Source organism: Sardina pilchardus, chromosome 18 (assembly GCF_963854185.1).
Source record: "Sardina pilchardus chromosome 18, fSarPil1.1, whole genome shotgun sequence".
NCBI classification, from domain to species: Eukaryota; Metazoa; Chordata; class Actinopteri; order Clupeiformes; family Clupeidae; genus Sardina; species Sardina pilchardus.
Window position 1 is genome coordinate 21,370,955 of NC_085011.1, and position 25,744 is coordinate 21,396,698.

At 44.5% G+C, this 25,744-nt stretch overlaps 1 protein-coding gene and 1 long non-coding RNA gene across 5 annotated transcripts in view; one reads left to right on the forward strand and one right to left on the reverse strand.

The window, feature by feature from the left end:
- Positions 1-1,547: 1,547 nt before the first annotated feature.
- Positions 1,548-13,596, reverse strand: LOC134063684 (uncharacterized). Its single transcript, XR_009936192.1, has 3 exons — positions 13,519-13,596; positions 2,500-2,687; positions 1,548-1,895 (listed from the first exon to the last, which is right to left on the reverse strand). It is a non-coding gene; the product is annotated as an uncharacterized LOC134063684 (long non-coding RNA).
- Positions 11,292-25,744, forward strand: part of klhdc3 (kelch domain containing 3) — a 30,243-nt gene continuing 15,790 nt past the window's right edge. The window contains exons 1-8 of one of the 4 annotated variants that reach the window (XM_062519338.1): positions 11,292-11,379; positions 13,903-14,152; positions 16,106-16,282; positions 16,636-16,757; positions 17,426-17,497; positions 18,921-19,134; positions 20,115-20,201; positions 21,225-21,333. In XM_062519338.1, coding sequence (XP_062375322.1) covers positions 13,999-14,152; positions 16,106-16,282; positions 16,636-16,757; positions 17,426-17,497; positions 18,921-19,134; positions 20,115-20,201; positions 21,225-21,333 — 935 coding nt within the window. In that variant the 5' untranslated portion in view covers positions 11,292-11,379; positions 13,903-13,998. Of the gene's footprint in view, positions 11,380-11,406; positions 11,426-11,813; positions 11,964-13,902; positions 14,153-16,105; positions 16,283-16,635; positions 16,758-17,425; positions 17,498-18,920; positions 19,135-20,114; positions 20,202-21,224; positions 21,334-25,744 lie in introns of those variants that run through there. The other 3 variants (XM_062519339.1, XM_062519337.1, XM_062519340.1) reach the window with 3 other exon arrangements.

Consider the following 25,744-nt stretch of genomic DNA (forward strand, 5'->3'; position numbering starts at 1 on the left):
GCTCTCACAGAGATGTTATCAACACTTTCAGGAAATTAGAAGGCCATTACATATTTTTAAAAATATGAGCTGGGGATTATTCTGGTATAACTATTACCACGAGTAAGAGTTTGTGAAAGTCAAGGATTATACAACTCATCACATGTGAAAACATGATAGACAGTATCTGCTGTACACATGGCATGATACGAGTTCAAAGGAAGAAAAGCTGAAAAATGTAATCATGCCTGTCCACCACCCACATGCTCATAACTGTGTCTTTGATTTCTAAATCTCGTTAAAATGTTATTAATGGTCTTTTTTATTGTTATATCTAGAGTGTCTTTAACCTCTCTCACACTTTTCCTCCCACCAAGCAAAATACAATAGGCGGACAGGGCAGTTCTGGACACTGGTTTCTGTTGACTGCTCAGGGACGAGGCGGAGAGCCAAATTGTTGTTTGCTTTCGAAGACCCTGTCACACTTGATTTGAACCAGGTGTGATGGGAAGCTTCAGGTGATTAAGGCCATACCATACCCCTACCTTTTATTCTTCGGTCTCTCCTCTGGCATACGTATTTGGCACAACTATCTTTCAAGGGCTCCTGCAGGAGTGTCCAACATGATCGTCTTTGCCACTGGAGACTGGTATGTTAAATCATTAGATAAAGGCAGCATATGGTGTGAGTGGAAACATTAAGCCATTCTTTTGCGTGTCATATGCAACCACATGACATGCAGTATCTTAGTAGCCAATAAAGCGTTTTCATATTGCAAATTTTATCCATGAGTGCAGACATGATCTAATAAAGTCTGTGTAAATGTAATGTGGTGACCACACTTCTAAAGGACTTTTTAGACAGAATTTTTGTGTTAAACCGCGTTGCATCTTTAGTGTTGATATTAATGCTTTCAGATGGATCTTTGCAGCAAGCTGTAGCTGGTATGCATGATATCATGCCCTCCCAAGACGATGGGAGGAAATGGGCTCGGGTATACTTTATTAGGCACTGCAAATACACAGTCCTGTGTAGAGAAGGTCTGATGGGGTCTTTATAGCAAAACCCCACTAAAGAGAATTGTGGTGATCATGGTGGTTGGAACACAGTTTCCATTTCCTTCGGTTATTAGCACTGAGGTTTTTTTTTTATTTCTTTTAATTGAGCTCTTTCGCTTCCTCCTTGCTTTGATATTTACTGAGTTCTAAGTCAGTAATTATTTAACAAGCAGTTTTATTCAATTGTGTTTGGTGCAAATTTTGAAACACTATGAAGCAAACAATGGTAAAATAGTCCACAGTTAATCCAGGCGTATTGTATGTTGTGAGAACTGGGCACAATGTTATTTGGCCATAATATTCATAAATCATCACGTTCTTAACCAGAGGGAACGCATTGTGCTGTGAAAGGAAATGACATCACCATGGAACATCAAACCTACACTTACTCTGTAGGAGAAGAAAAGTGGCCTGGCCCTCTGTGACCCAGATGTATCGCAAAACACATTGTCAAAAAAACATCAAAAGACTAACTGTAACAAATAATTACGTGCGAGTTTATTTGAAGGACTAAAAATCTGGCCATAGTTTAGATTTAACAAAATCCAGAAGCTGCGCTATGTTCTGTAACCAAGTCATCTCTATTTGACTTGTTTATTTTCTGAAGGGAGAGTTAACACATGTAAGCGGAGGTATACTTTGCGTGTGTAGTCATGTGACATTTTTAGCTTGAATTGGCTGAATCTAGATGACCGGTTTACTTTGCTCAACCTTGCCCACTCACTACATTGTTTAAATGGTCAGGAACTGACAGTACAGTTTAAGTGTTGCCTGCCAACAGCAAGTGCTAACACAACAGAGACGAAAAGGGGCGACTGTTTGACTTGTCAAGCTTCTGAATGGTGAAAGCCAGTGAGTCTGAAAAAGAAAAGAAAAAAAAAACAAAAGCATGAGCAAACTGAGAAAGCAAAAGGAACACACTGGCGGAGAAACAGCAGAGCCATAAAATTTGTTGAGCAAGTGTCTTGTTTATCTTGAATTCCAGTGTTGTGAGATCATCCTCACAGCATGTCCTTGTCATGACTGTCAGTGTGTAGAGAGGGTTTCAGCTCTCTCCGTTCCTATCCTATAGCACTCCGCAGGAGGCTTTGTTGCAGAACCATGTCAAGTGAAAGTGGGGGTATTTTATATTCAAGTCATCTGTTTTGTGCTATGGGTTCACACTAATGGTTTGTTGTAATAGTTCACATTCAGTGACCTGTGACGTTAGGAGGGATGTTTACTTGTTGTTGTTTTGTGTGTTTGTGGGTATTTTGGAAAATCATCACTGACACTCCATGAGAGTCACACCACATTCCCAGAGTCCTGTCCAATCAGAAAACACCGCACACGCACACACACACACACACACACACACACACACACACACACACACACACACACACACACACACACACACACACACACACACACACACACACACACAGACAGACACACGCACACACCCAAAGCAAACACAAACCGACAAAGCTGTGCTTCTGTGACTGGCTCTGGCCTGCAGGCATGACATCATCCTTTTATCGTTGATTTAATACCCTCAGAAACGTGCAGCAGATATGTGCCATGGTACGCTCCCAAAGCGGAGAGGCATGCCACACGCCTGACGTCTTCACATACACCTGGACCACCACAGCCTGGGTCCTGTTTCACCTAGAAGACAGTAAGAAGAACAGAGGACAGAAAGAGAGAGAGAAGGAGTAAAAGGAAGGGAAGAGAGAGAACGATCAGGACGACAGAGAGAGAGAGAGATGATCTCATCCACCACATAATAGCATTGCTGTCAGTCATTGGTTTCTGTTCAAAGGGGGTTTGATAACAAGAAAAAGGGAATGATAATCAAGGGCACAAATATAGCACTGACGACCAGCGGGGGCGCAGACTGTGTGTCAGTACCACGGAGGACACATTCCGCGTGTGTGAGAACACACCAAGATCATCTCACTGTGCAATGTGTTCGCAAGAGAACATTTTTCTATGGCGTTTGAAAAATCACTGTTTGGTTCACAGATGACATTCCTCCCTGTCAAACGAAACCTGCAAGCAAGCTTCAGCCACGTTCACAGTCAGATATTCACTAACTGAAGCTAACAGGTTTCTTGTCTTATCCATGGTTTTATGACGTACTCATATCATAAACAGAACCTGTACCACAGAAGTCCTTCAAGATAACTTGAAGTCATGAGGATAATATGTGGCTCAACCAGTTTCATTGCATGGCAGTGTTTCTTATGACTTGGTCAGAGAGAAGACACGCTGCGTTGCTTAGAATCAAATGCCTGCCTGCAACCATAGGATAAACTTCCATTCTAAACACGGTAGGCCTATTACAGTACAATCTCCACCTGGACCCTGTTGCTGTTGAAGTGAACACTTACACAGTTACAGAGCATGGAACCTTCCAGACGGAGTGTGTCACCCAAAGTAAGCAGTGAGCCGGTAGGTCACACCGGCGGCTACTCCGCACGGTCGCGGAGGTAATCTATGCACAGTCAGCAGCTTTCGACCCCTCTGAGTCACGGCGTGGGTCTCGGGAGCGGGTCGGACCACCGGGGGAGATTATTACAGTTTTTCTCAAATGGCGGCGTTATAGCAGGGGCCAAAATGACTGCTCCATGACACCGCTGTGACCGTGCCAAGACACTGACACCGGGAGGGTGTTCTGGAAGAGTTACAGACTGTTCATTTGAGAAGTCAGTGAGAGAGAGAGAGAAATGGAGAAAAGATAAATACGTCTAGATCATACTAATGGCTTGAAGGGCATTTTAAAGTAGTTTTGAGCGTGGGAATAGCACAAAGTTCTTTTTTTTTCAGTTATACACCGAAATGGGATGAGGAAAAACATCTTAGATCTAATAAATATCACAGCTAGTTTAGATGTGTCTGTTTCTAGCTATATTTGAACAACAAATTAGGAAGAGGGGGTTTAACGATATGTTGAATAGGTCAAAACTGCCCATCATCTGAAAATAAGTTAGTAACATTATGAAGGCATTGCTAAATTCATAAGGAAAAATAATGAAATAATGTTAAGTCTAATTTTACATGATCTAAGCCTATGTAATGTACCAGACCCCACAGTCACACAGGCCTCTGTGTAGCACTGTTTCAAGCTGTACAAACCCCCAGTCATGCAACATGACGCAATGATCTATTTTTGATTTATACAGACAAATGGCCAAAATTCAACTTGACGTTTGTCTTGTTTCCGACCAAAGAATCACTTCTGAACAATGTATGCATTTACAGGCCCTCACAAGTCCCAAAGGGACATATTCAAGCAGCGTTTTCAGCAACTTTGGTCATGGAGTTGACAGAGTTGAGCTATACACTGAAGCTAATTTGTCTTCTGGTTTCAAGTACTGTAAATAGTCCAGTATTTCTAAGCAAGCATTGTCCCCTCCCAACTTCCTCTCCACGCAATCGGAAGTAAGCCTCAGGTAGCAATCAGGAACAGAGGAAATTGCCATGGATGAGGTCGCTTTATCATGTGACATCATGGCGTCCAAGAGGTCCAAGTGCTCCGACGCCAGAGAACTATTTCCTCCATATCAAAGCCTTTGAGGACCCCTCTCAAGGAGCCGGGGCGAAAGCTGGACCTTATTTTCTCCATGTTCAGAATATATCAATCACTTTGATAGGAGGACTTAACCTTCCACCTGTGATGTCATCCCAATGGCAGTCGGGGTGACGTGATCCTGTATTATGAGGCAAAGTTACGGCGGCCACTTTGATTTATTAGCAACATAAGGGGCTTTAATTAAATGCATGGACACAGCTGCTGGCCTGGCATATGTTCTCAATGTATTTTGCATGCATGAATGGATGAGGAGAAGAAAACCTCTAACCAGCTCTCTTTTTTTAATCTTCACAAAACAGGTATAGGCCAGCCTATTTGAACACATGCAGAACACTGTTGGTTTGATGTTTGAAAGTTTGCTTGATGGAGTTTGAAAATCTCCTGCCGCACCATAGCGCCAACTTTGTTCGGTTTGATGTTTTGAAAGTTTGCTCGATGGCGTTTGAAAATCTCCATTCCGCACCATGACACCTCCTGGGGTTAATTTGCTGTACCAAAAGATAGTTCAAAAGGAAGGAGAGAACACAGAGTAGGACATGTTCACCTGGGCACGAAGCCTTGAATTCGCTCTGACGCATGAAGCCATGCTGGACGAAGCCAAGTGCACATCTTGAGTCACGCCTGAATGGCATTACCATTACAAATTGCTTCAATTCAGCTGGTGGAGTCCTTTTCTCCAAGGTGTCTAATGTGAGGTAAACAATCAATTACTTACAAATAAGTGTGGTGGTGGAGGGGAGTCTCAAAGCTCTTCCAGCTGTTTGCTCTCCGCCCTCCCGCTTTGACAGCCTCCGAGGCCTGCCATCTTTCTTTTCTAGGTTTCCTCCTCCTCCTAAAACGTATCTAGGGCAAGCATAGCATAGCATAGCAATACAACAGATTACGTAATGCTTTTTGACGCATGATGTCAGCATGTTAAATCCCACCAGAGCGGCGGTGGGCCTGACGCAAGGACATCGGGATGCAGTTCCAAACGCGTCGAATCAGAATCCTGAGTGGCCATCATGGTGGCTAATGGAAGGGGAATGTGATGACCTCAGAGCTGACACCGCACTGGGTCAGTCTCTGACCCCAAAGCCTTCAGCACTGGAGGAACTATCAGTGTGCAGACTGCCAAGCGGTGGTTTTAGTGATCGGTGACTAGGTTTTTGTGTCCAACTGTGCTTGTCACATCAGACAGTGATCAAGTATTGAATATACAGAAAACCTATGTGTGAATTCAGTAGTGGGTATGAGTTCAGAGTGGGTTGCCACTTGAGAAAGTTCCTACACTTCCCCCACACGGTTTAAACAACCTCAGGGCAGGTGCATTGTTCTGTGCGTGTGTTTGCGTATGTACACGCAACAGAGCAAGCACATGTGCGTCTGTTTTGCACAAGGCAATGGTGGAAGGATCCTGCCCATCAACACTCTTAGAGCAGGTGGTGGTAGATTTGAAAAAAAAAAAAAAACACACACACACACACACACAGACACACACAGACACACACACACAGAACCAACTGTCACCCTGAGATCGAGGGGATGGTTCCAGTGAACAAAAAATAGAAAGTGTGTGTCTAAGCAATTGTTGGACTACTGTGGATGTGCCAGTTGTCCTCATCAGATGGTGGGGCTGAGGCTCAGGATCAGCTGCAGACTGTTAAAGCTCCAATAAGGAACCAAGGATTCACAGTGTTCCTTGAGCCAGTGTCTGACCACGAGAACACTCTATCCATCCCCACTTCAAGAACACCAGAGAGAAAACATAAACTGGCTCTTATTAGCTTAGTCTGTTCGTGGTCAATATAAAGAGGGCCACTGATGAGATCTGTTAAGAGAAAGATGAACAACAGGCAGGGCAAACAAGGCCCAGGAGTAAGACTGATTAGCACAGACCTTCAGTCATCTATTGAAATGGGTGCTGTCTCCATTACATTGTTCATTGTTCAACTCTGACGCAAAGAAATGGTGCTTTGTAGCTATGTTGTTTGCAATAGATCTAGACCTCAAATATTAGACAGATCATTTGGTGTTAATTAACGGGTTCTGAAACATGATCACAAAATGGCTTTTCTCAAAGAAAACAAATGGAGAAAAGAGTGACACGCCACACATGTTGAGTTATCGAGGTGTGATGGCCCCTTTTTTCCTTCGCCATCACCCTGAAATGACGAGAGTGGGCTGAACTCAATCAGAGCGGCAGATGAAGATCAAGAACATACCGATCTCGCATGCTGAAAAAAAGGACCAGTGTTCATTTAATTACCCCCCCACCGCCCAACCACAGACACACACACACACACACTCCAAATTAGGGGAAAATGTATGATTCAATCATGTTGCCCTGAAATTAGATCATGCTATGTGACATCATCTTGGGCTGCTTGCTCTCTCACTCACTCCTGCTCTCTCTGTTGATTGCACTCTGCCTTTTTCACACTAATGTTCACTCGGTCACTCTCGGTCACTCACTCACTCACTTTCTGCTTGTTTCTTTTGCCTTGGCAATATAATATTTTGTACTTCCCTGACCTAATAAAATACATCAGTGTGGAGGACAAAATGACACACAAAACTCCCAACAGTGTCATAGTACTCACAAGGCTTTGAAATGAGTTGGATGATCATACCTGTCAAGTGTGGGATTCATTTTTGTAGTGTGTGCTCATTGCTCTTTATGTGCACGCTTTTACCAAAGTGATGATGACTGGGACTTCATAGTTACAGTGTATATATAGTTGAGTCCTGCAATGATATATTGTATGTGACATTCTCAAGAACGAAATGAGATCTAATTAGGCTGAAAAGACAGCAGTTTTGCTGTGTCTAGGTGACATAATTCATTGTACCATGGTGTGACAAACTATAATGGTATGACCCACAGAAGCTATGACTCTCCTACTCTCTCTCTCTCTCTCTCTCTCTGCGAAAGTGTTTATTTGCCTCTACACAGGATTTACTGCTGCCTGTGGCAAGGCTCTCTTCCTCCATGTCCACAGTGGCTAGCAGAAACGTCAACTAGACAGACCGCTCTCGGGCCGTGGCCGAAGCCTTTCCTGCCACAGCGCATTTCAGAGCCGTGCCATCATGGGGTTTGTCCAGGCAGGGACGGACGGGCCAGCCCATACTGAAGGAACAACTGTTGGTTTTAGCAGTTGTTTTTGACTCGCATTCTCTCATCACGGTCGCAATCCTGAAGAGGGTGGACAGGACAGGGAAGATTGTGTTCAGAGAAGGCAGAGGAGCCACCGTGTGCAGGAAATAGGAATGTAGCCACACGTAGTCACAAATCCCACTGGGTGTTTCAGCATGGTCATATATGGGACACAGACACGCACACACTCGGGCAGGTGGTCTTAAGGGCTTCAATAACATGACAAAAAGAATAACATAACTAGTACATGCATTTTCCTTACGTATTCAATATACATGCAGGAAAATATTACTACTTTAATGAAACAGTGTGGCCAAAAGTAATTCTACTCGATATGAGGGAGAGACCAGACCAGCAATTCTGAATTACAGTAAGGGGGCTTGTGACATGTATAACATGTGTGTTGCTCTGAAGCATCATGTTCCTCTTTTCAATTCGGGTTAAACATTTCCACTATAGTGAAAGATGGCACATGTACACAATAGTTTCCATGTATAAAGGACGTTCATTGTCAACTGGAGCAACATTTAACAAAGTCTTCTTCCTGCCCTTAGGCTGTCTTGTTACTGAAATAAATGCTGATTGTGATTTTGGTAATGCACCACATGACGAGGTCTGTTGTTGAAAATAGATCCCCTGAGGTTAATGCCTTTATATGTTCAAAGACATCTTGTTTTTAGTTGTGCGGCCTGTGGTTGTCAAGCCAAGAGTGCTTTAACTTTGACTGTGTTCAGGCAGGGGGCAGCTGTTCCAGGGTCTGAGAGGCGAACAATCTTGCCATTGTGTTGGTGGCTAACAGCTGGCATGGGGTCAGAATGCTTCCACTTATGATCAGCCAATCAGATCTCTCCCTCAGGGAGCATGACCCTTGGGCATGGACTGTGTGGCATATTTAGGGGCAGCTGAGACCACACCTCTCACTTGCCCCACCTACCGATCACCTGTGCCAGTTGTCCCCTCAGAGAATGTGCTGTATACCCATAAGAAACGTCAAGAATGTCAAAAACACAGGCAGCTGACATTCGTAATGAACATACTAGCTATATCCTACCATCTGCATGAAAAATGTGCCGTAAAGACCACAATGATATGAAATTCAATATGCTATGACAAAATGATTTATGGAAGGAACATACTCCTGTCAACAGAAGCATACACTCATAGACTTTTCAGGGTTTTTTGAACAGAAAGCAGAGTCTACATTCCTAAAATATTTACAATATACTGTATGTTTTTGGAAACTATGAAAAAGTCCGTTCTGTAACGCTTTTAAATCATTTTCAAAACTATCAATGTTTTGTAATACAGCATATCAACCTTATTCTGTCTTTTCTTGCATAACCTTTGCTTATTATTCCTTCCTTAAAAGACCATCAACCAGCATCTGTCATTAGCTTCAATCCAATTGGAATATATGGAACATTTCAAGCATGTGTATAACTGCTTGTCAAGTGAAAGCAATTTGTATTTACTCGCATTTGGTGTTATACTCCTCCTTGGTCCAGGACTTCAGCCTGCGACAAATGTTATTCATACCGGGATGCTCAGAATCTCAACCAACTAAACTGGTAAAAGTTGCGTCATTCCATGCTGTGCCACTCCTTGCCCATCACATCACTGTTCTGAACTACCAATGAGAGCATAATTGACCACTGCGCATTAAATGTTTAATCATCAAATACTTTAAAATGCAACCTCACAAACTTTTGAATATAAAATAGTGGCATAATGAGTCTAACATATACATGTAGACACACTGACATTTTCCTGAATTCTGAATTACAGAACAAAATCCCCCCTAAAATCACAATCGTATGTTCCAACATTTGGAAGAAGGACATTTTTGTCAGTTGCTACCCCAGACTATGACCTCTCTAGAACCTAAAAGTCATGCTATTTCCCCAACTCATGCTGGATAGAGCATGGTAGCAACTTGGTGGCTCAGTCACTCTCACAGCCAACAGGATCTCATACACCTTTCTCTGCTGCTCTCTACTGGTTCATTGTGGAAAGCAACCAGTGCTGAGACTACCTTGAAACCCATCAAAATCTTAGCCTGGACCCGCCCACCTTGATCTTCTTTCAGGGAGATAATGGGTGCCTCTCATGCAGCGTTTATACTGTACGTCCTCCCTCGCTCCTCGATGCCTCGATCCTCACTGATCTACATAAAGAATGATGGGGGGGAAACAATGGGATAGTCTATCCAGTGTTAGTTATAGATCAGTGGGAACGCCCCTCGAGGATCGAGCATCGAGGATCGAGGAGGCATGTTGAGAGGCGCCCATAGTCTGGAACACCATAGTTCATAATCGTTTCCCTCAGACAAGAAAAATGTCAGGCCAATCAGCGACGAGAGGGGAAGACGAAACTGAACATCAAAAATGCAAACATCTAAAATGCAGTTGGAAAAATGCAGAAATGTACTTACAGCAAAGGTAGACCCACATACAGTATACTGTAATTGTTTCCTGACTGTTGATGTTGTTAATGATCAGTTTGTAAAGTTTAGGAGAAGTAAGTAATGTTAGGAATCTCTGATCAATGTGATTGGTAAGGCTGGACCAATGATTTCAAAGTTAGTGCTTGTCGCGATGCAAGTGTCACCAGACTCTATTCAATTTGTGACTAAAGTTTGGATTTTTTCCAGGCTGTCAAAATCTATCTCCAAGCCAAAATTTTTCACAGTTGACCTGAATAGTCAAAATTCTTCATACATGAAGTAGCCTATAGCCAATGACAAGAAATTGGCTATATAGGCTACTGAAACAATAGCCTACATTTGGAATTTAGAAAGATCACTGTGAATGTAGGCTATAGCAGAATTTGACCATGCAATGAAGCAAAGTCTGAAATACTCTATTTGAGCGTGGTGGCCTATGGCTGTAGCCTAAAATAAACAAATTCACCTGAAGTCTGAAAATTCACCAAAAATTGCCCTCAGCTAGCCTACATTAAGTGACAGCTTTTAAAACCTTCCTGACAAAAATAGACCTAGGCTACATACATGTCCATGACCAAGAGACAACAGTTGAAATATCTATTTGTCTGACATTGATTTGACATTGTCATTAGGCTACACATGCAGGATTTTATCTTTTCAAACAGTGAAGGAAAAAAATCCATCAGTGACCTGTCAGTACCAAATTTGGACACAGTGGGGCGGTCATTCTCAGTAGCCTGTGACCTGTCATAATGTCAGAGAATTTCTAAACGGGCTCCAGAATCAGATAATGTTCAATCTTGTGTAGGCTACTGTAGCTATGAAACGTGTGTAGGCCATACCATGAAACAAAAGATTACTGTCACCAAACTGGTGTTGAACCAAGTGTTTTCGTATTGCTTGATTGTTTCAATGCCCTCCATATTTTTAAACATATTGCCCTATAATTAATCTTTTTGTGCATGCATTCTAAATGACACTTTCAGTGACTTTAAATAACTTTTCAGAAGTTAAGATTACTTAGCAATAACAACTGATGTTAACAACACTAAATTCTACACTGCTGGTGCGGCGAGTAGGCAAGGTTTCTCTTTGGAGGAGCTGACTTGTCACTCCACCGTAAACAATACGTCACGAAGGCCAAGTGAAGTTAAGGGAGTGAATCGTCGTCTGTCCAGTTATTAAGGTAACGTTAACGGTCATGCATTTTCGCTTGGTATTACTTTCAGCAGGTAAACTACTTTTCATAATGGCAGATGCCGTATGAATGTAAATAGGCAGTTGTTACTGTTAAGTTACACGTATGAGACAGAGGGAAGTGGAACTGGCTAACGCTACAGTTCACTGGCAAATTTAACGTTAGCTTTGGCTAGGCAAGCTACCTTGCTAGCTGGCTAGGTAACGTCCAAGTTGTTCAACGTTGCATCTCACCAAAACCAATCCCAGTAACATTGCATTAAACATCATTAAGCTTGAACACATTGCATGGTAAAAGTTCACGCAAGCCAGTTTTGTAAACAAAGATGTGAACAAGAAGTGTTAATGCTATGGCATTAGTCTACTCTTGCCAAGATTTTGAACATTGCAGGCTAACGTTAACGCATAGTGACCATTTGACGTTAGCTGTCCAATGAAGCAACGGTCATGCTAACAAGTGCACTGGTGACTGGAATATTATCAGAGCGTTTTTTGCAGGAGAATCCAAAGCCACTGCTTGTGTCTTTGTAAACAAAGTCGGGTTACGTCTATCAAAGGAATTCGTGCGGAGAGGTAATGTGTTATTCTATCGTTAACGTTACTTTCCCAATGCTAACTAAGCTACATGTATGGGTAGCCACCGGTTCATACGCTGGGAAAGCGGTAACGTTAACGTTGATATCCGTTAGATGTTTTAATGATCTTATTATTGAACTACCCACAGTAAATTATAAATGTAAGTCTGGTGAGTCGACCTTATTTACTGTCAACCACAGACAACATTACGTTAACACTCAACTCGTCAATCGCAGAGCTAACGTTAACGTGGTTGTAACGTAACATCAGCTAAATCTGACGTTGTTTTTACCAATAATACATCTGAATGTTAAACCCAATAAACCGACACTGGAATTTCTTGTTGTAACTGAACAGTTTGTAACTGTTATTGGTAGCTGTGCTGCGCTAGTTATGGCATACGACATTGTCAGCTTGATTTAAAACGGCTATCATGATGCAAGTAAACGTTACAGAATAGCCTTTTGGTAGTTAGCATAGTTCACGTTATCTTGCTAAACAGACAACCAAAGCAGGTATGGATGTACATTCCTTTGAGAAATGCACAACTTATAGGCTAACTTATTATGTAATTATTGTAAGCACCCATATGACTTGGCATTCCACAGCATAACAATCCAGCATTATTTTCAGAGTGTCAAAGATTAATTCAGAGGAGCAGCAGTGTCCAGGTCGAATGATGTACAGTTTGTAAATACAGGCCTGTGTGAGGTTACTGTATCATGTGAGTGTTTTATGAAGGCTACAGAAGGCTGGAGTTCACTAGAATAGTCGACTATTTTAATTATCCGCAGCTCATGTTTCCAGTGACTGTTATTTTCTGTTAAGCCCCTCAAGAATGTTGTCTCATAGAGGTTCAAATATAGCCAAGCCAAGTGTATTTGTATCACAAGGCTATGGTAAATCTCTGATGGTTGTCAGGTGTAGGTTTGTGTCATTGATTTGCATTCATTCATTTATTTGCAGTCATTGCTTTTCCTGGTCTCTTCTTTCTTTCTTTTTTTTGAGGTGAAGACCTGAAGTGTGCAGTCTAGTCAATCCACCAAGCAAACCTAGAATAAGAGACATGACGATAGTGTTCAGTGCATAAGGATGACCCCCAGCACTTGCCAGAGGGGTGTCAGGTGAAGCAAGCCCGAATGATGTCTATAAATCACAAGCTATCATGTTCTAGCTAAATATACTCACTGGCACTCTCCAGGGCGCGCACTTCCAAAAAGCCTCCCCTGTGCATCTCTGTGCTTAGCCTACACACATGCGCAGCGCAGACATCAGAGCTACGGTAACCTTACCAGGGGTACCTCGGGGTTGTGCCCTGGAGCGCACCCTCAGAGAGGGGGCTAGGAAGGAGCTCTGATCTCAAGTCAAAGGGTGCGTAGCATAGTGGTGAACTATCTCAGTCTGTTCATGTTGAGTGAAGTAAAAAAAAAAAAAAAAAAAGCTATTCTTGGTTGATGTTGCACAGGACAAAGAGTTCTCTGTGAGGTTGGATGAAACCAATGCTTTAATGCCGTGGCTTTGCAACTGAGCTGTGTTTTTGTGTTGTGGTTACTGCTTTTTGAAGTATCCGTGAAAACAGGTTCTGCCGTTGGAATGTCTGCAGAGGCCTGTTTCTTCTCCTGGGACATAGTTTCTTCCACTACATTGAGCAAATCTTTGACAGCATATGACAGCACGTCGGGCTGGGCATGTTGTGTTGAGAGGGTGTCACAGTGACTCGAGGTGTGACTGACTGGCCTCTAATTCTTAAAATATCCCACCCTGGACCGTTAGCCCAGGGCTTTAGTGGTGTTGTCATCAGCGTCACCCGGCACCAACAACAAGGGAAGGCGACTCCGCCCCTCCTCTGTTCAGGTCTCCTGTGTGTGTTTCTTTCTGTCTCACGGTCCCTCCCCCCGGTCTCACCCAACCCAACCCCACTCTCCCCACCATACAGGGTCTGGCAGCAGGCACAGCTTGATGGGGCTCATTCCAGGCCAGGGGGCAATGGTCTAAGGAGTGGCCGGCAGGGAGGGAGGTGCCCGCGCGTGGGATGTTGCGCTGGTCGGTGCACCTGGAAGGAGGGCCGCGGAGGGTCAACCATGCCGCCGTGGCCGTGGGTCATAAGGTGTACTCGTTTGGCGGGTACTGCTCCGGCGAGGACTACGAGACGCTGCGGCAGATCGACGTGCACGTCTTCAACACAGGTGAGTGGCGCCTGGATGTGTGGTATGGTGCCATCCTTACCATTAGTGTATAAATATGACTTTGACATGAGTTACACCCACAAGTCTGTTTTATTTGGAGTTAGGAGTAAAGAAGATATATAAATGTTGACCGCTGTATTGTTTTTGCACTGCTGTTTTCATGATAGTGTATTTGTGTTTGTATGTGGCCTCTGGGTTCATTAAGCTTTCAAGTATGTGTCAATACTGAGTTTTTTTTTTTTTATATAGTTAGGCAATATGTATGCCATCGCTTATCTATGTGCCTTTAGCACAGATCAGGTGCGCACTACAGTATGTGGTAATGTGTGTTTGATAACCACATGAAACTGTGCCCTGATGGTTTAATGATGGCCTAAGCTCTTCAGCGAATAACTGAGGGCTCGAAAGTGCTTGCCCAGTGTTTGGTAACTTAGAATCTGTGCAAGATTCCAATGTGACCCAAAGATTCTATGGGGTTTTCATTTATCTGCTAGCTTACAACCCCCCGTGCTGTAGACATAATAGCCTCACGGGTAAAAAGTCAGAAATCCTGTGTTCGCTAGAGGAACACGGAGTACTGTTGTAGGGTTGACAAGGAGGCAGACATACAACACAGTTTTATTGAGTATGAAAGCAGTGAGCTGAAGCAGGTGGTATTGGTAGTGAGGGTTGTCACAACCCCTTGTTGCTCTTACATTTGCCAACACATACTGTACTTTTGAAAGCACAGTATATTTAAATGCAGTACTAATTTGATCTTTTTTTCCATGGCCCAAGTTTAGACTATGGGCTGGTGATATCCTTTGTGCATCTCTCTGTCTGTGTGTGCACTTGTGTGTTGCATGTTGGATGTGTGGGGGAAGTTCCTTACGAGCCTTCCTGACACCTTGATAAAGCACCCCTCTGCTGACCCCGATTGAGGTCTCCTCACCTGTCACTCTGTCAAAACCGTTTTGACACTCCAGGTGTCTACAGGCTGCCTGAAGCGGTTGTGACCTTGTTTGCGCCTAATGTCTCTGGGTAATTTACAGTTTATGTTGCACATGCTTGTTGCATCATATGCGCCAGGCATATGAGTAATCTAGGCGTTGTATTTATCCCTTCCTGCTGAGGGGCATGGCATGTGACTAGTCCGCACATGGCGCTAGGGTGGACGGGGCCATTGCAGAGTAGTGAGTTATGCCTGCATGCTGAAGACTACAGACGTGGCTGCTAGGAGACCAGGGCCCACATTCTGAAAGCATGGCAGTCTAATGTTTTAAAGTGGCATGACCCCTGAGACGGCAGACCCGCTAAGTGTGTGAGAGTGAAGGGAGGATTTATGCCGTGCTACCTCACCTTAATAGGAAGACGGGCCGGACCGAACTGGGGTCATGTCAGGCCTGCAAGGCTGGCTCATAAGATGTGCCGATCTCGGAATCTCACGGTCTTGATGCTAGGCCGATGACTCATTTGAATCGGTCATGGTGATTTGAGCAAGAGAAATTAATTAACTCGCAACACATATGCTGGTGGGCCAGTGCACATGTGCTTGTGGTGGGTTTTAAAACGTGTTGGCTCGGTGATGTAATTCTCATGGTTTTTTTATTTTATTTGTGAGTTCTTTACTTCAACCTCACCTCACACTCGGGTTTATTGCTATGTGTTTATTTTAAAAGAGGTTGAATCATGCTTTCTTTTGGTGCGCTTTGTACTTGTAAATATGTGGTTTTAATTCGGAAAGCCAGGGCTCCAGTGATATCACCCCTAGTTGCAACAGCAATGTCACACACAGTCAAGTCTTATTTTCCATTTCCCACACACCCACAAGCCACTTTGAATGATGATGATGGTGGTGGTGAGCTTGATTCCATCTGTACACAAGCTATGGGAGATACGGCAATGTCCGTATAATTCAAATGTCCCAAGTTCTAAGGCCCTAAGTCCTTTGTTTCATGTCTGTCCCTCTGGTAGTGTCTCTGCGCTGGACGAAGCTGCCCCCAGTGCGTACCGGAGGCAGGGAGCGTGCCCGAGAGGTGCCCTACATGCGCTACGGCCACACGGCTGTGTTGGTGGAGGACACCATCTACATCTGGGGCGGCCGCAACGACACGGAGGGGGCCTGCAATGTCCTCTACGCCTTCGACGTCAGTAAGTGGATCCCTAACATGCCCACTTGTCCCCGCCCCAGCTTTTATCGTGGAAGTGTTTCGGGACACGCTATGTTTGTTGTGTTCTCTTTGTAATTGTCACATGCTACTCTTTCTTTCCCTCTCTCTCTCTCTCCATCTCTGTTTCTTTCTCTCTTTCTGTCTCTCTCTCATAAACTGATGAACTGTCAGAGGTTCCCCCCCCGAGAGTCTTATTAAAGCCTTACACCTCTAACAGCATTAGCCCATCTATTATTAGCATATCTAGATTATGCAGTCACTCTTCATAACGTTGACCTTCAAACACTACAGGGTAAAAGCACACGTTCCCCCCCCTCTCTTTTCCCCCTCTTGCTCCAGACCATCACCGCTGGTTCACCCCTAAGATCTCGGGGACGGTCCCAGGCGCACGGGATGGCCACTCCGCCTGCGTCCTGGGCAAAGCCATGTACATCTTTGGAGGCTACGAACAACTGGTGGGTGTCGCAGCCAGTGCTTTTAGCACTCGGCCTTTCTCATCTCCACACTTGCTAATAAATGGAAAGCCCTTCACTAATTCGGCCCCTATTGTCTGTGACTAATCGGCCTGTTGTCAGTGGCAGACACCAGATACCCCTTAGTTAAGTCTGTGTTATTGTGGGGAAGGTGATAATCGTCCAGAAAAGACCAGATTAATCAGGAGATTCTGTGGAGGAACAAATGGGGTGTTTGGTTGCTACTCTGTCAGTGTGTGTGCTGCAACACTGCAGGTGTTTGGACAGTGTTCATTCTTGGCTGCTTTTGACTTTTACACAACAGTGCACACAGGGAATTTAATTTTTAGCTTTCAGGTTCAGTTAATGTCTTAAAGCACTCTGTGTGGATAGATTTCAATTCCATAACAGAGTGTGTAGATTTATGTATTATTCCCTTTGATTACAACCTTGCGTCTTGATCTTATGAAGAGGGACATGGAAAAAAATGTCCAGTAAATGTCACTTACTGTACTCTTGAGTCACTGTTTGACAAGAAACTATTATTAGATACTGCTGTAGATAGTCTGCTCTCTTCTTAATAACTGTTTATTGAGGAGCGTAAAGTAATTTCCTGTAGCTTTGTCATATTTCCCAAAGCTAAGCACTACTTGTCTTACTACCTCTTTCAGGCCGACTGTTTCTCCAACGACATCCACAAGCTGGACACCACCAATATGGTCTGGTCCCTAGTCAATGCAAGGGTAAGGAGCACCTCAAGGAACACATTTGTATTTCAAAAATCTGCTGTACATATTCATGTTTTGGCAATGACGTTTGCCCCTGTCTATGTTTGTGGGAGCATGAGAGTGTGTGTGTTTAGAGCGGACATGGTTGCACATGAAAGAAAACATGATCTGACAATGCTCAGTGCTGGCACAATGTGGTACCCCCTCCAAACCTCTGCCCCCCCCTCCCAACTGGCTAATACAGCACGCTGGATGCGTGCCAAGCATTAAGAGCCTAGGAGAGCCCTGTGCACGGGATTATGGCTGTGTATAGATTTGGACTCCCTCTACTGTTGGCCCTTTGTGCTTATGTTTGGTTGTACACGCGGGCCGTGAGTCTCCACACGTGCACGGTTATCTGCTTTGTGTTGTAAGGCACACAGTGTTACACTTTGCTCGCTGATTTAGTGGAGTGGCATGACTTTATGATGGGGAACTGAACTGGCCTCATTTTGAAGGCAGGTGTTCGAACCTAAACGTTAAACCGCGACCGTCTCGAACTTTTTCAAAACTTGATGTTTTGTAGTAGTTTTTGTTTACATATCTTTCTTTCTTTCTTTCTTTCTTTTTTCTCTCTCGTTCTTACCAAACCTAAATCAAACTCTTCAGAGGTCTTCTTGTTTTTGAACACTCTCTCTCTCTCTCTCTCTCTCTCTTTCTCTTTCTCTTCCTCTCCTGCCCACTCTACCTACTTCTATACTGTCTGTGTTGTCCTTAAAGAATCCACCATGAGAGAGTGTCATGCATTATTCACGTGTGTGGAGAGTTCACAGAGTTGCTGTGTGTGTGTGTGTGTGTGTGTGTGTGTGTGTGTGTGTGTGTGTGTGTGTGTGTGTGTGTGTGTGTGTGTGACCATGCTCTCAGGCCAGAGACATCTGAGGCATGCGAGGGGAGCTGCTCAGTTATGGCCAACACTCACATGTGGAGAAGAAAGTGCCCCATGCTGCCTCTTTGTTCCTCTGGACATGAATCCCTCAGTCATCAGTCATGAAACATCACAAGAGTGCCCTGAATAAACTTGTTCTGTGTGTGTGTGTGTGTGTGTGTGTGCCCACACACATGCCTGTGTTTTCAGTATTGGAGTCCACTAGATGGCACTGTCGCTTCATTGTTTGTTCAAATCTGAAAGGTCTGTGTTGTCCACAGACTCCTGTTTTCTTGGTTTGAGTTAGGCAGCCTGGCTGTGCTCTACTGGAAAAGTGCTTCTTTTTCGGTTTACTTCGGCCAACAACACAACCATGTGAACAGCAGTTATAGACATTGTGATCAATGATTCACACAGAAATGACTTGGCTCAAAAACATATAAAAATGTTTTTGGTTACTGACTGTAATTGAAGTGTAGTGTGTTGTGGCCGCCTGGTAAATGCCTGACCTGGTTTGTTTGATGTAACTTTCAGGGGACGCCAGCGCGCTGGAGGGACTTCCACTCGGCCACTATCATCGGGACGAAGATGTTTGTGTTTGGCGGCCGGGCTGACCGCTTCGGGCCGTTCCACTCCAACAATGAGATCTACTGCAACAAGATCAAAGTGTTTGACACCGAGACAAACTGTTGGCTCAGCACGCCCAACACACAGTTGCTGCCAGAGGGACGCAGGAGCCACTCCGCCTGTGAGGAATACACACACACACACAAACACACCTACACACATAGACACACACACACACACACACACACACACACACACACACACACACACACATACACATACGAACATATTCAACAGAGTTCAAAACGTAATACTGTGCTTACATTGCCCATATTTAATTTTAATTTGTGAAGTAAATTTGCATTTTTCCATCAGCCTAAAATCTTTATACTTTTACTTTATAATGGCAGAAGGCTAATGATATAGTGTTACAACCTAGGAACACACGACACAAGAAACGCATACAGTCGTAACATATAGGCTTGTCTCACTGGACTGTAGAGTCAGCTTTTAAGATTTTTATGTTAGCATATTTATGTTTCCCAAGTACCTCAGTGGATTACGTCAATTCTTTCTGCACCAGATGTCCAACATCCACACTCTCCTGTAAGCCCCAGAGTGAGCTAAATGTGGTAGAATTTTCACAGCACCGTCACCGTGTGCTCTTGAAACTTTTTATGTGTCATGGTGGTAGCCAGTTTGTCCTCGTCTGGTCATAGCATCTAATATGAAGCGCTGATTGTAAAAGTATTGACACTGCCCCTTGTCCCCTGAAGCTGAGATGAAGAGGGCAGAGAATGGGATAATGAACTGCCCAGCTCAAGTGCTCTGCTCCTCTAATGACTTCAGGCACTCTATTAAGCACCAGAGAATTGACCCGAGAGGAGAACAGTTCATTTCATCATATCACACAAAAAACACACATACAGTACACACTATCATACTCGTTGTCTCACACATACACTCCCACTCTGTCATGCACACACAGACACACACACGTGCCTAACAGGCCGTCGCAACACACATACACACACACACTCACACACTCACACACTCAGTCACAGAGAAAATTGAATTTGAGATAACCAGTTTCATATTAGATCACCTCTAGTAGTGATTCACCTCACTAGTTTGCTCTCTTTCTATGCCCCTCCCACATAGTTGCCTACAATGGAGAGTTGTACATTTTTGGAGGCTACAATGCTCGGCTGGACCGTCACTTCAACGACCTGTGGAAGTTTAACCCAGGTGAGTGAGCCATCCGGAGAAGCGTGGTCACACGGTCACTTCTCCAGCATCCTCCCTAGTCTGGCGTACTTTCCTCTCTCCCTCCAGCACTTGAGCCAGCGAGCCACTAGGTTTCCATGACAATTGTGGCAGGAACACAAACACAGATGGCCTCCCTCTGTCGTAGCATTTTGCTGTGTTTCTGATATGATAGCTTGGGCAAAAAAAAAAATGAAGCATTTTTATTTTTGTCATTCTTCCTCAAAAAGCGATGCAGTGTTTTCAGATCTGATCGTGGTAAAGTTAATGTTACATGCAGTACATCCCATAGGCCAGTAGATGGCCACCTGAACGCTTTGTTTTCAGGTTCACCCCGTTGCTTCACCACTTGGGTGCTGAGTAGCTTGTTGCTGTAGCAACGTGGTGATGCTGTTGTCCTCATGAATGGGCCGGTGTAACCATGCGCGGCAAAGAGGGCCTGCCTTATATGGAGTCCTCTGAGGCACACTACAAGTCTGCATCAGAGAGAGAGCGAGAGATGGAGGGAGAGAGAGATGGGGGGGGGGGAGAACAAGGGCCCAGCTATTTCTGAATCGCTCCGTTTTGACTTCAAGGGCAAAAAGCTCGCTGTCTGTCCTCTTTCTTTGTCTCTTTCCTAAACGCCAAGGAGGAGAACAGTGAATAGACCACAGCCTTTTAAAGGCTGTAAGAAAGAGTGCTTTTGTATCTGTGCCGACCAGACATTGAAAGTAGCTTGAGGAAATTGCAGTCTGTACTTCAAGATTCAGGTTGATGTATTTTTTAATCATTAATACACTTATCTGTAACTTAAATCTACACTCTTCAGGAAATAAGGATGTGCTTTGTTAATTAATCATATTAAACTGTCATCTAATAAACATGTCATCAATCAAACAAGACAGTCATGCCAATTGTAGGTAGGCCTACACACTATTGTCAGAAGCATTTAACCTGGCTATGGAGAAGGGCTTGACCTGTACAGTTGTGTGACTGTTCTTTATCTGTATCTTACAATTGTAACAGAGGCTTTCTCGTGGAAGAAAGTAGAGCCCAAGGGTAAGGGGCCTTGCCCTCGGCGGAGGCAGTGCTGTTGCATGGTGGGAGATCGCATCATCCTGTTTGGGGGAACCAGGTAATTTCTTACACTACAGTCCAACATACACTCGGAGGACTCGGTCATGCTGTCACAGACACATACAATATGCTACATGCAGGAAAGGCTCTCTGTACGCTCGTTTGTTTCCGGTGGAGCCAGGTGTGTTTGAGCCTGCCGCTATTGGTAATGCAATTAGTGTCTACACGGACCCGGTTGGATGCTGCACCTGGGAATCAGCATGTTACGACTAAGAAAGATTTATACGTGTTGAAATTATTATTATTAGTTGAACAAGATATTCCGTGTCAGAGTGGAAGATTTAACAAGCATAATATAACAGAAGATGCCGTTACAACAGTTTAATTTCTACCGGAAATAAATGAGTGTACAGGAAGAGCCTTTTGTGCACCTAGGCTATAGCCATATTTAAGCACACATTTACCCCCGTGTTTCAATGGTGAAGCCGTCGTTGGCACTTGCATTGAGGTAGCGTTCATCTGAGTGTCAGCGATGGGAGAATCAAGGTTCTTCTTCCCAGTTGTGTCCTATCCTGTCTCTGTCTGTCCCAACAGCTCAGTAGCTCAAATCAACAGAGGCTGCTGAGAAGGAGTCCTCTTACAAGCTATGATATTTCGCTACCTAGAGAGAGATAGTGGATGGGTTGGTGAGTACAGATAGGTCCTGGGGCTTCGTAGGGAGAGATATATGTCTTGTGGCTCGTCTGTCCCAGTAGCTGTGTAAATACAGATTGCTGATTGGCTCCGATAGCCCAGTAGCTTGTTGGAGATGGGGCAGGCTGATAGGCTCCGATGGCCCAGTAGCCGGCGTAGCGAAGTGGCTGACGGCGGCCGTGGGGTTTTTGGGGTGGCTGGCTGCAATGGGGCTGGACAGCCAGCTTTATCAGCCTCGGCACGCCGTTATCAGCCGAACCCATGCTGTGCCAGTCTGATTGTATGAGAGGGAAAGCCCAGGTTTGGGGTGGTGGTGGGGGGGGGGGGGGGGGGGGCAATAGAAGAGCACCAAGGGCCACAACCCCCCCCACCCCCACCCGTCCAGTGCTGTCTGCCCTCTGCAGGAAGAGGTGGCCAGGGCTGGCTCAGCCGTCTGAGGCCGAGAGGGCCCCGGAGAGAGAGAGGGAGAGAGAGCCGAGCCAGGCTGAGCAGCTTTGATGATCGCTGGCAGGCTCTCCCTCCAATGTCACCACAGCAATCAGTTTACAAGGGCTCCACAGCAATCAGTCTCCAAGGGCCCCCCGAGCTCCTGCCTGACGTAGGCCTAATCTCCATCTTGTTCGGAGTGATTATGGTTTTGTTTCAGTCAGCAGACTGAGGTTAAGAGAAAGTAGAAGAGAATATATGTGGAGAGTATTTACAGCAGCCGAAATTACTCTTAATAATAGAGCTGATCTACGGCCCTACACCTTTGTAGTTTTATAGCATGTGTTGATTATTTCAACCTGTTGAGGAGTGAATTATTTTCCAAGTTCCTTCTAGAATTCAATGCAAACGATCCATAGTTTCAGTGTTCTGTATACAGTCTGTGGGGAAAATCTCGGAGGGTAATTGTCTCATGATAATGCGGAACTCTCAGTTCACCGAACATTCTAATCACATATTTGTGACCGTACCCCTCAACAGGTTAAAACTGAGAGTTTTACAAACTGTGTTGTATACATAACATTAGTTTATTTTGATTGCATTTACTTCATTATGATTTTTCATATATACTGTATATTCAGTATATATATTTGAACATTACTATCCTATCCATGCTAAATGCTCTATGTACAAGATTTCCTCATGCTCATGCTGTCATAATGAACCAGCAAAGAGCTTCATTAAACATCTTGCAATTGACAGATGCCCATATTTACAAGAGCGCCATTGCAAGCAAATGCATCATCATGAGCATGGCCAACCCGTCTGTCGGTCTTGGCCATGTTCATGATGCGTAATATCTAGGGCATCTTAGCCCTTTTGCGATAGTGAATATCTTACGATAACTGTGACAACAGCAAAAAAAGTCTCATTCCAGCAATTGTGAATGACGACATCCACACATAAACTATTGCGGTAATGATCATGAGATCAAATCATTTATAGTTCTCTTGATATCTTTATAGTTTTCGTTCTTTTTTGTGAACAGCCTCAATTGTCATCTCTTTTTGACATTTTTGTGCAAATCAGTGGATATGCGTAGTGTCTAACGCATTCTAAGCATTATGACAGAGAAGTGCAAGGTACACATTCTTCTAAACACTGCAGTAGTAGCTGGTCACCTTGCTACCTTGAAGCTGTTTGGGGATGAGGAGCTCCTACTCGCGCTTGTGTTTGGGGATGATGAGCAGGGAAATGCGGCGGCGGTGGTGGTGGCGGCGTCTCGGCACTGTCACTCACCCTGGGCAGAGGGGAGCGTTGTGCAAACAGGATTAAGGCTGGGAGTGAGGAGTCTGTTTGCTGAGGACCAGAGGGGGGGACGGACACTGTTGTTATTAATTAGAGTGGACGCACTCCGCGGGATTTTGCCTCTGCCTGGGATTAGGGGCGGGATTTCCTCTCCGGAGTCATGATTTCCTCTCTGGGCCGCACAGACTTCTATAAACGAGCATGAAACGAAGGGAGGGAGTGAGGATGTGTGTGAGTGTGTGTGTTTGTTTGTGTGTGTGTGTGTGTGTGTGTGTTTGTGTGTAGGGACTTGGGTGAGAGGGGGAAAAACAGAAAGCAAACTAAGAAGCGAAGAGTGAAGGACATAAACGCAGAAATGATATGTAAATGCGAGGGGGAAAGAGCAGTGCTTCCCAACGGACTCTGAGGACCAAATTGTTAACTTGTTAATGGCTAGAATAGCTCATTAAAACAGATACAAAACAAATTTGATTAAATCTAATTAAGAGGCTCGTTGGAGATGTTTATCTAATGAGTTGTAATGAGTCCCCTGCCTGCCCTTAACCCAGCGGTGAGATTTATGTGTGGTTGAAGAAGAGAGGATGGTTGCTTGTATCTGTGTGTATGTGTTCTATGCTGCTTCCTTTGTACTCTGTTTATTGATGATTGTTGGTGCCGTTAATGAACCAACTGCTCAGAGCCTTCAAGATAAATGATGATAATGATGAATGATTTGCTGTGGAGAGCCTAAGTCTGTCTGACCCCCACTCATCCCTCAGGAGCTGTGACTCCTGGGTGCCGTTTGTTCACACAGATGCGAGTAACACGCGACAGTCCATGAAATCACAGATATATGAGTCTAATGTTACACACTCATCTTCCGTGAATGGATTTAGTGCCACCCCGTGTGTAAAATATACTGTGAAACAGTTAACATTGATCCTGCATCACGGTTATCAGCACATGGGGTGGGGAGGTTGAAAGGTTTGTGAGTTTGTTTAGTGTAATTCATTAGATGTAGGTAAGGAACGCCATCACTATACTTTTTGTCTCCACTGAAGAAATATACTACACACACACACACACACACACACACACACACACAAACATACACGCACACACCCCTCTCCACCCCTTGCAGACAGACGTGTGTGCTGGTGTTTCTCCTGTGACGTGTACAGGTGTAGGGGGAAGTGTGGCGGTGGATGTGTGGGGCGAGAGGTGGCCAGGGGTGCGTCTGTCGCCCTGCGGCCCTGCAGGCTGCTCTTCCTGCCTGTTGTTTCTCGGTACTGTACAAATTGGAACATGATTCCCTACAAGCGCATGGGGAGCAGCGGACCACACAGAGGCAAGGAAGCCAGGGAGGGGGGTCCTTCTTTCTGGCCGAGGTCGGTGCCGCCAGCTCAGTGCTTTCCTTGGGACATGGAAGCCGTACAGGCCTTGATTCAGCATCTGCTGAATTATCTCTGTCTGTCTGTCTGTCTGTATGTCTGTCTCTCTCTCCTCTCTCACGGTCTCTCTCACTCTCATTCTCATTCAATCTATATATCTATCTATATCTATATCTCTGTGTGTGTGTGTGTGTGTGTGTATGTGTATGTGTATGTGTATGTGTATGTGTATGTGTATGTGTATGTGTGTGTGTGTGTGTGTGTGTGTGTGTGTGTGTGTGTGTGGTCATATGGAATACACATGCCACAAATAACCATTCACATGCACAAAGAATGGCTGTGGAACAAAGAATATAAAGCGTGTTAAGGTTTATAAATAATCTATTCCATTTAAGGTTCAGATTTGTTTTATTCACCTTCCTGTTGCATCTCACAGCCTGTGACGGCACTGCTGTCGTTACTAGTGACCCGGCAGTGGGCGTCCTCAGCCTCCTAGATCAGAGACCACCAGCTGCTCCTGTCTTCCTTGCTCTCTCTCTCTCTCTCTCTCTCTCTCTCTCTCTCTCTCACTCTCTCTCTCCTCTCTCTCTCTTTTGCGCTCTCTCTCTCTCTCTCTCTCTCTCACACACACACACACAATCACACTCACACTAGCTCCACCATCACAGACAC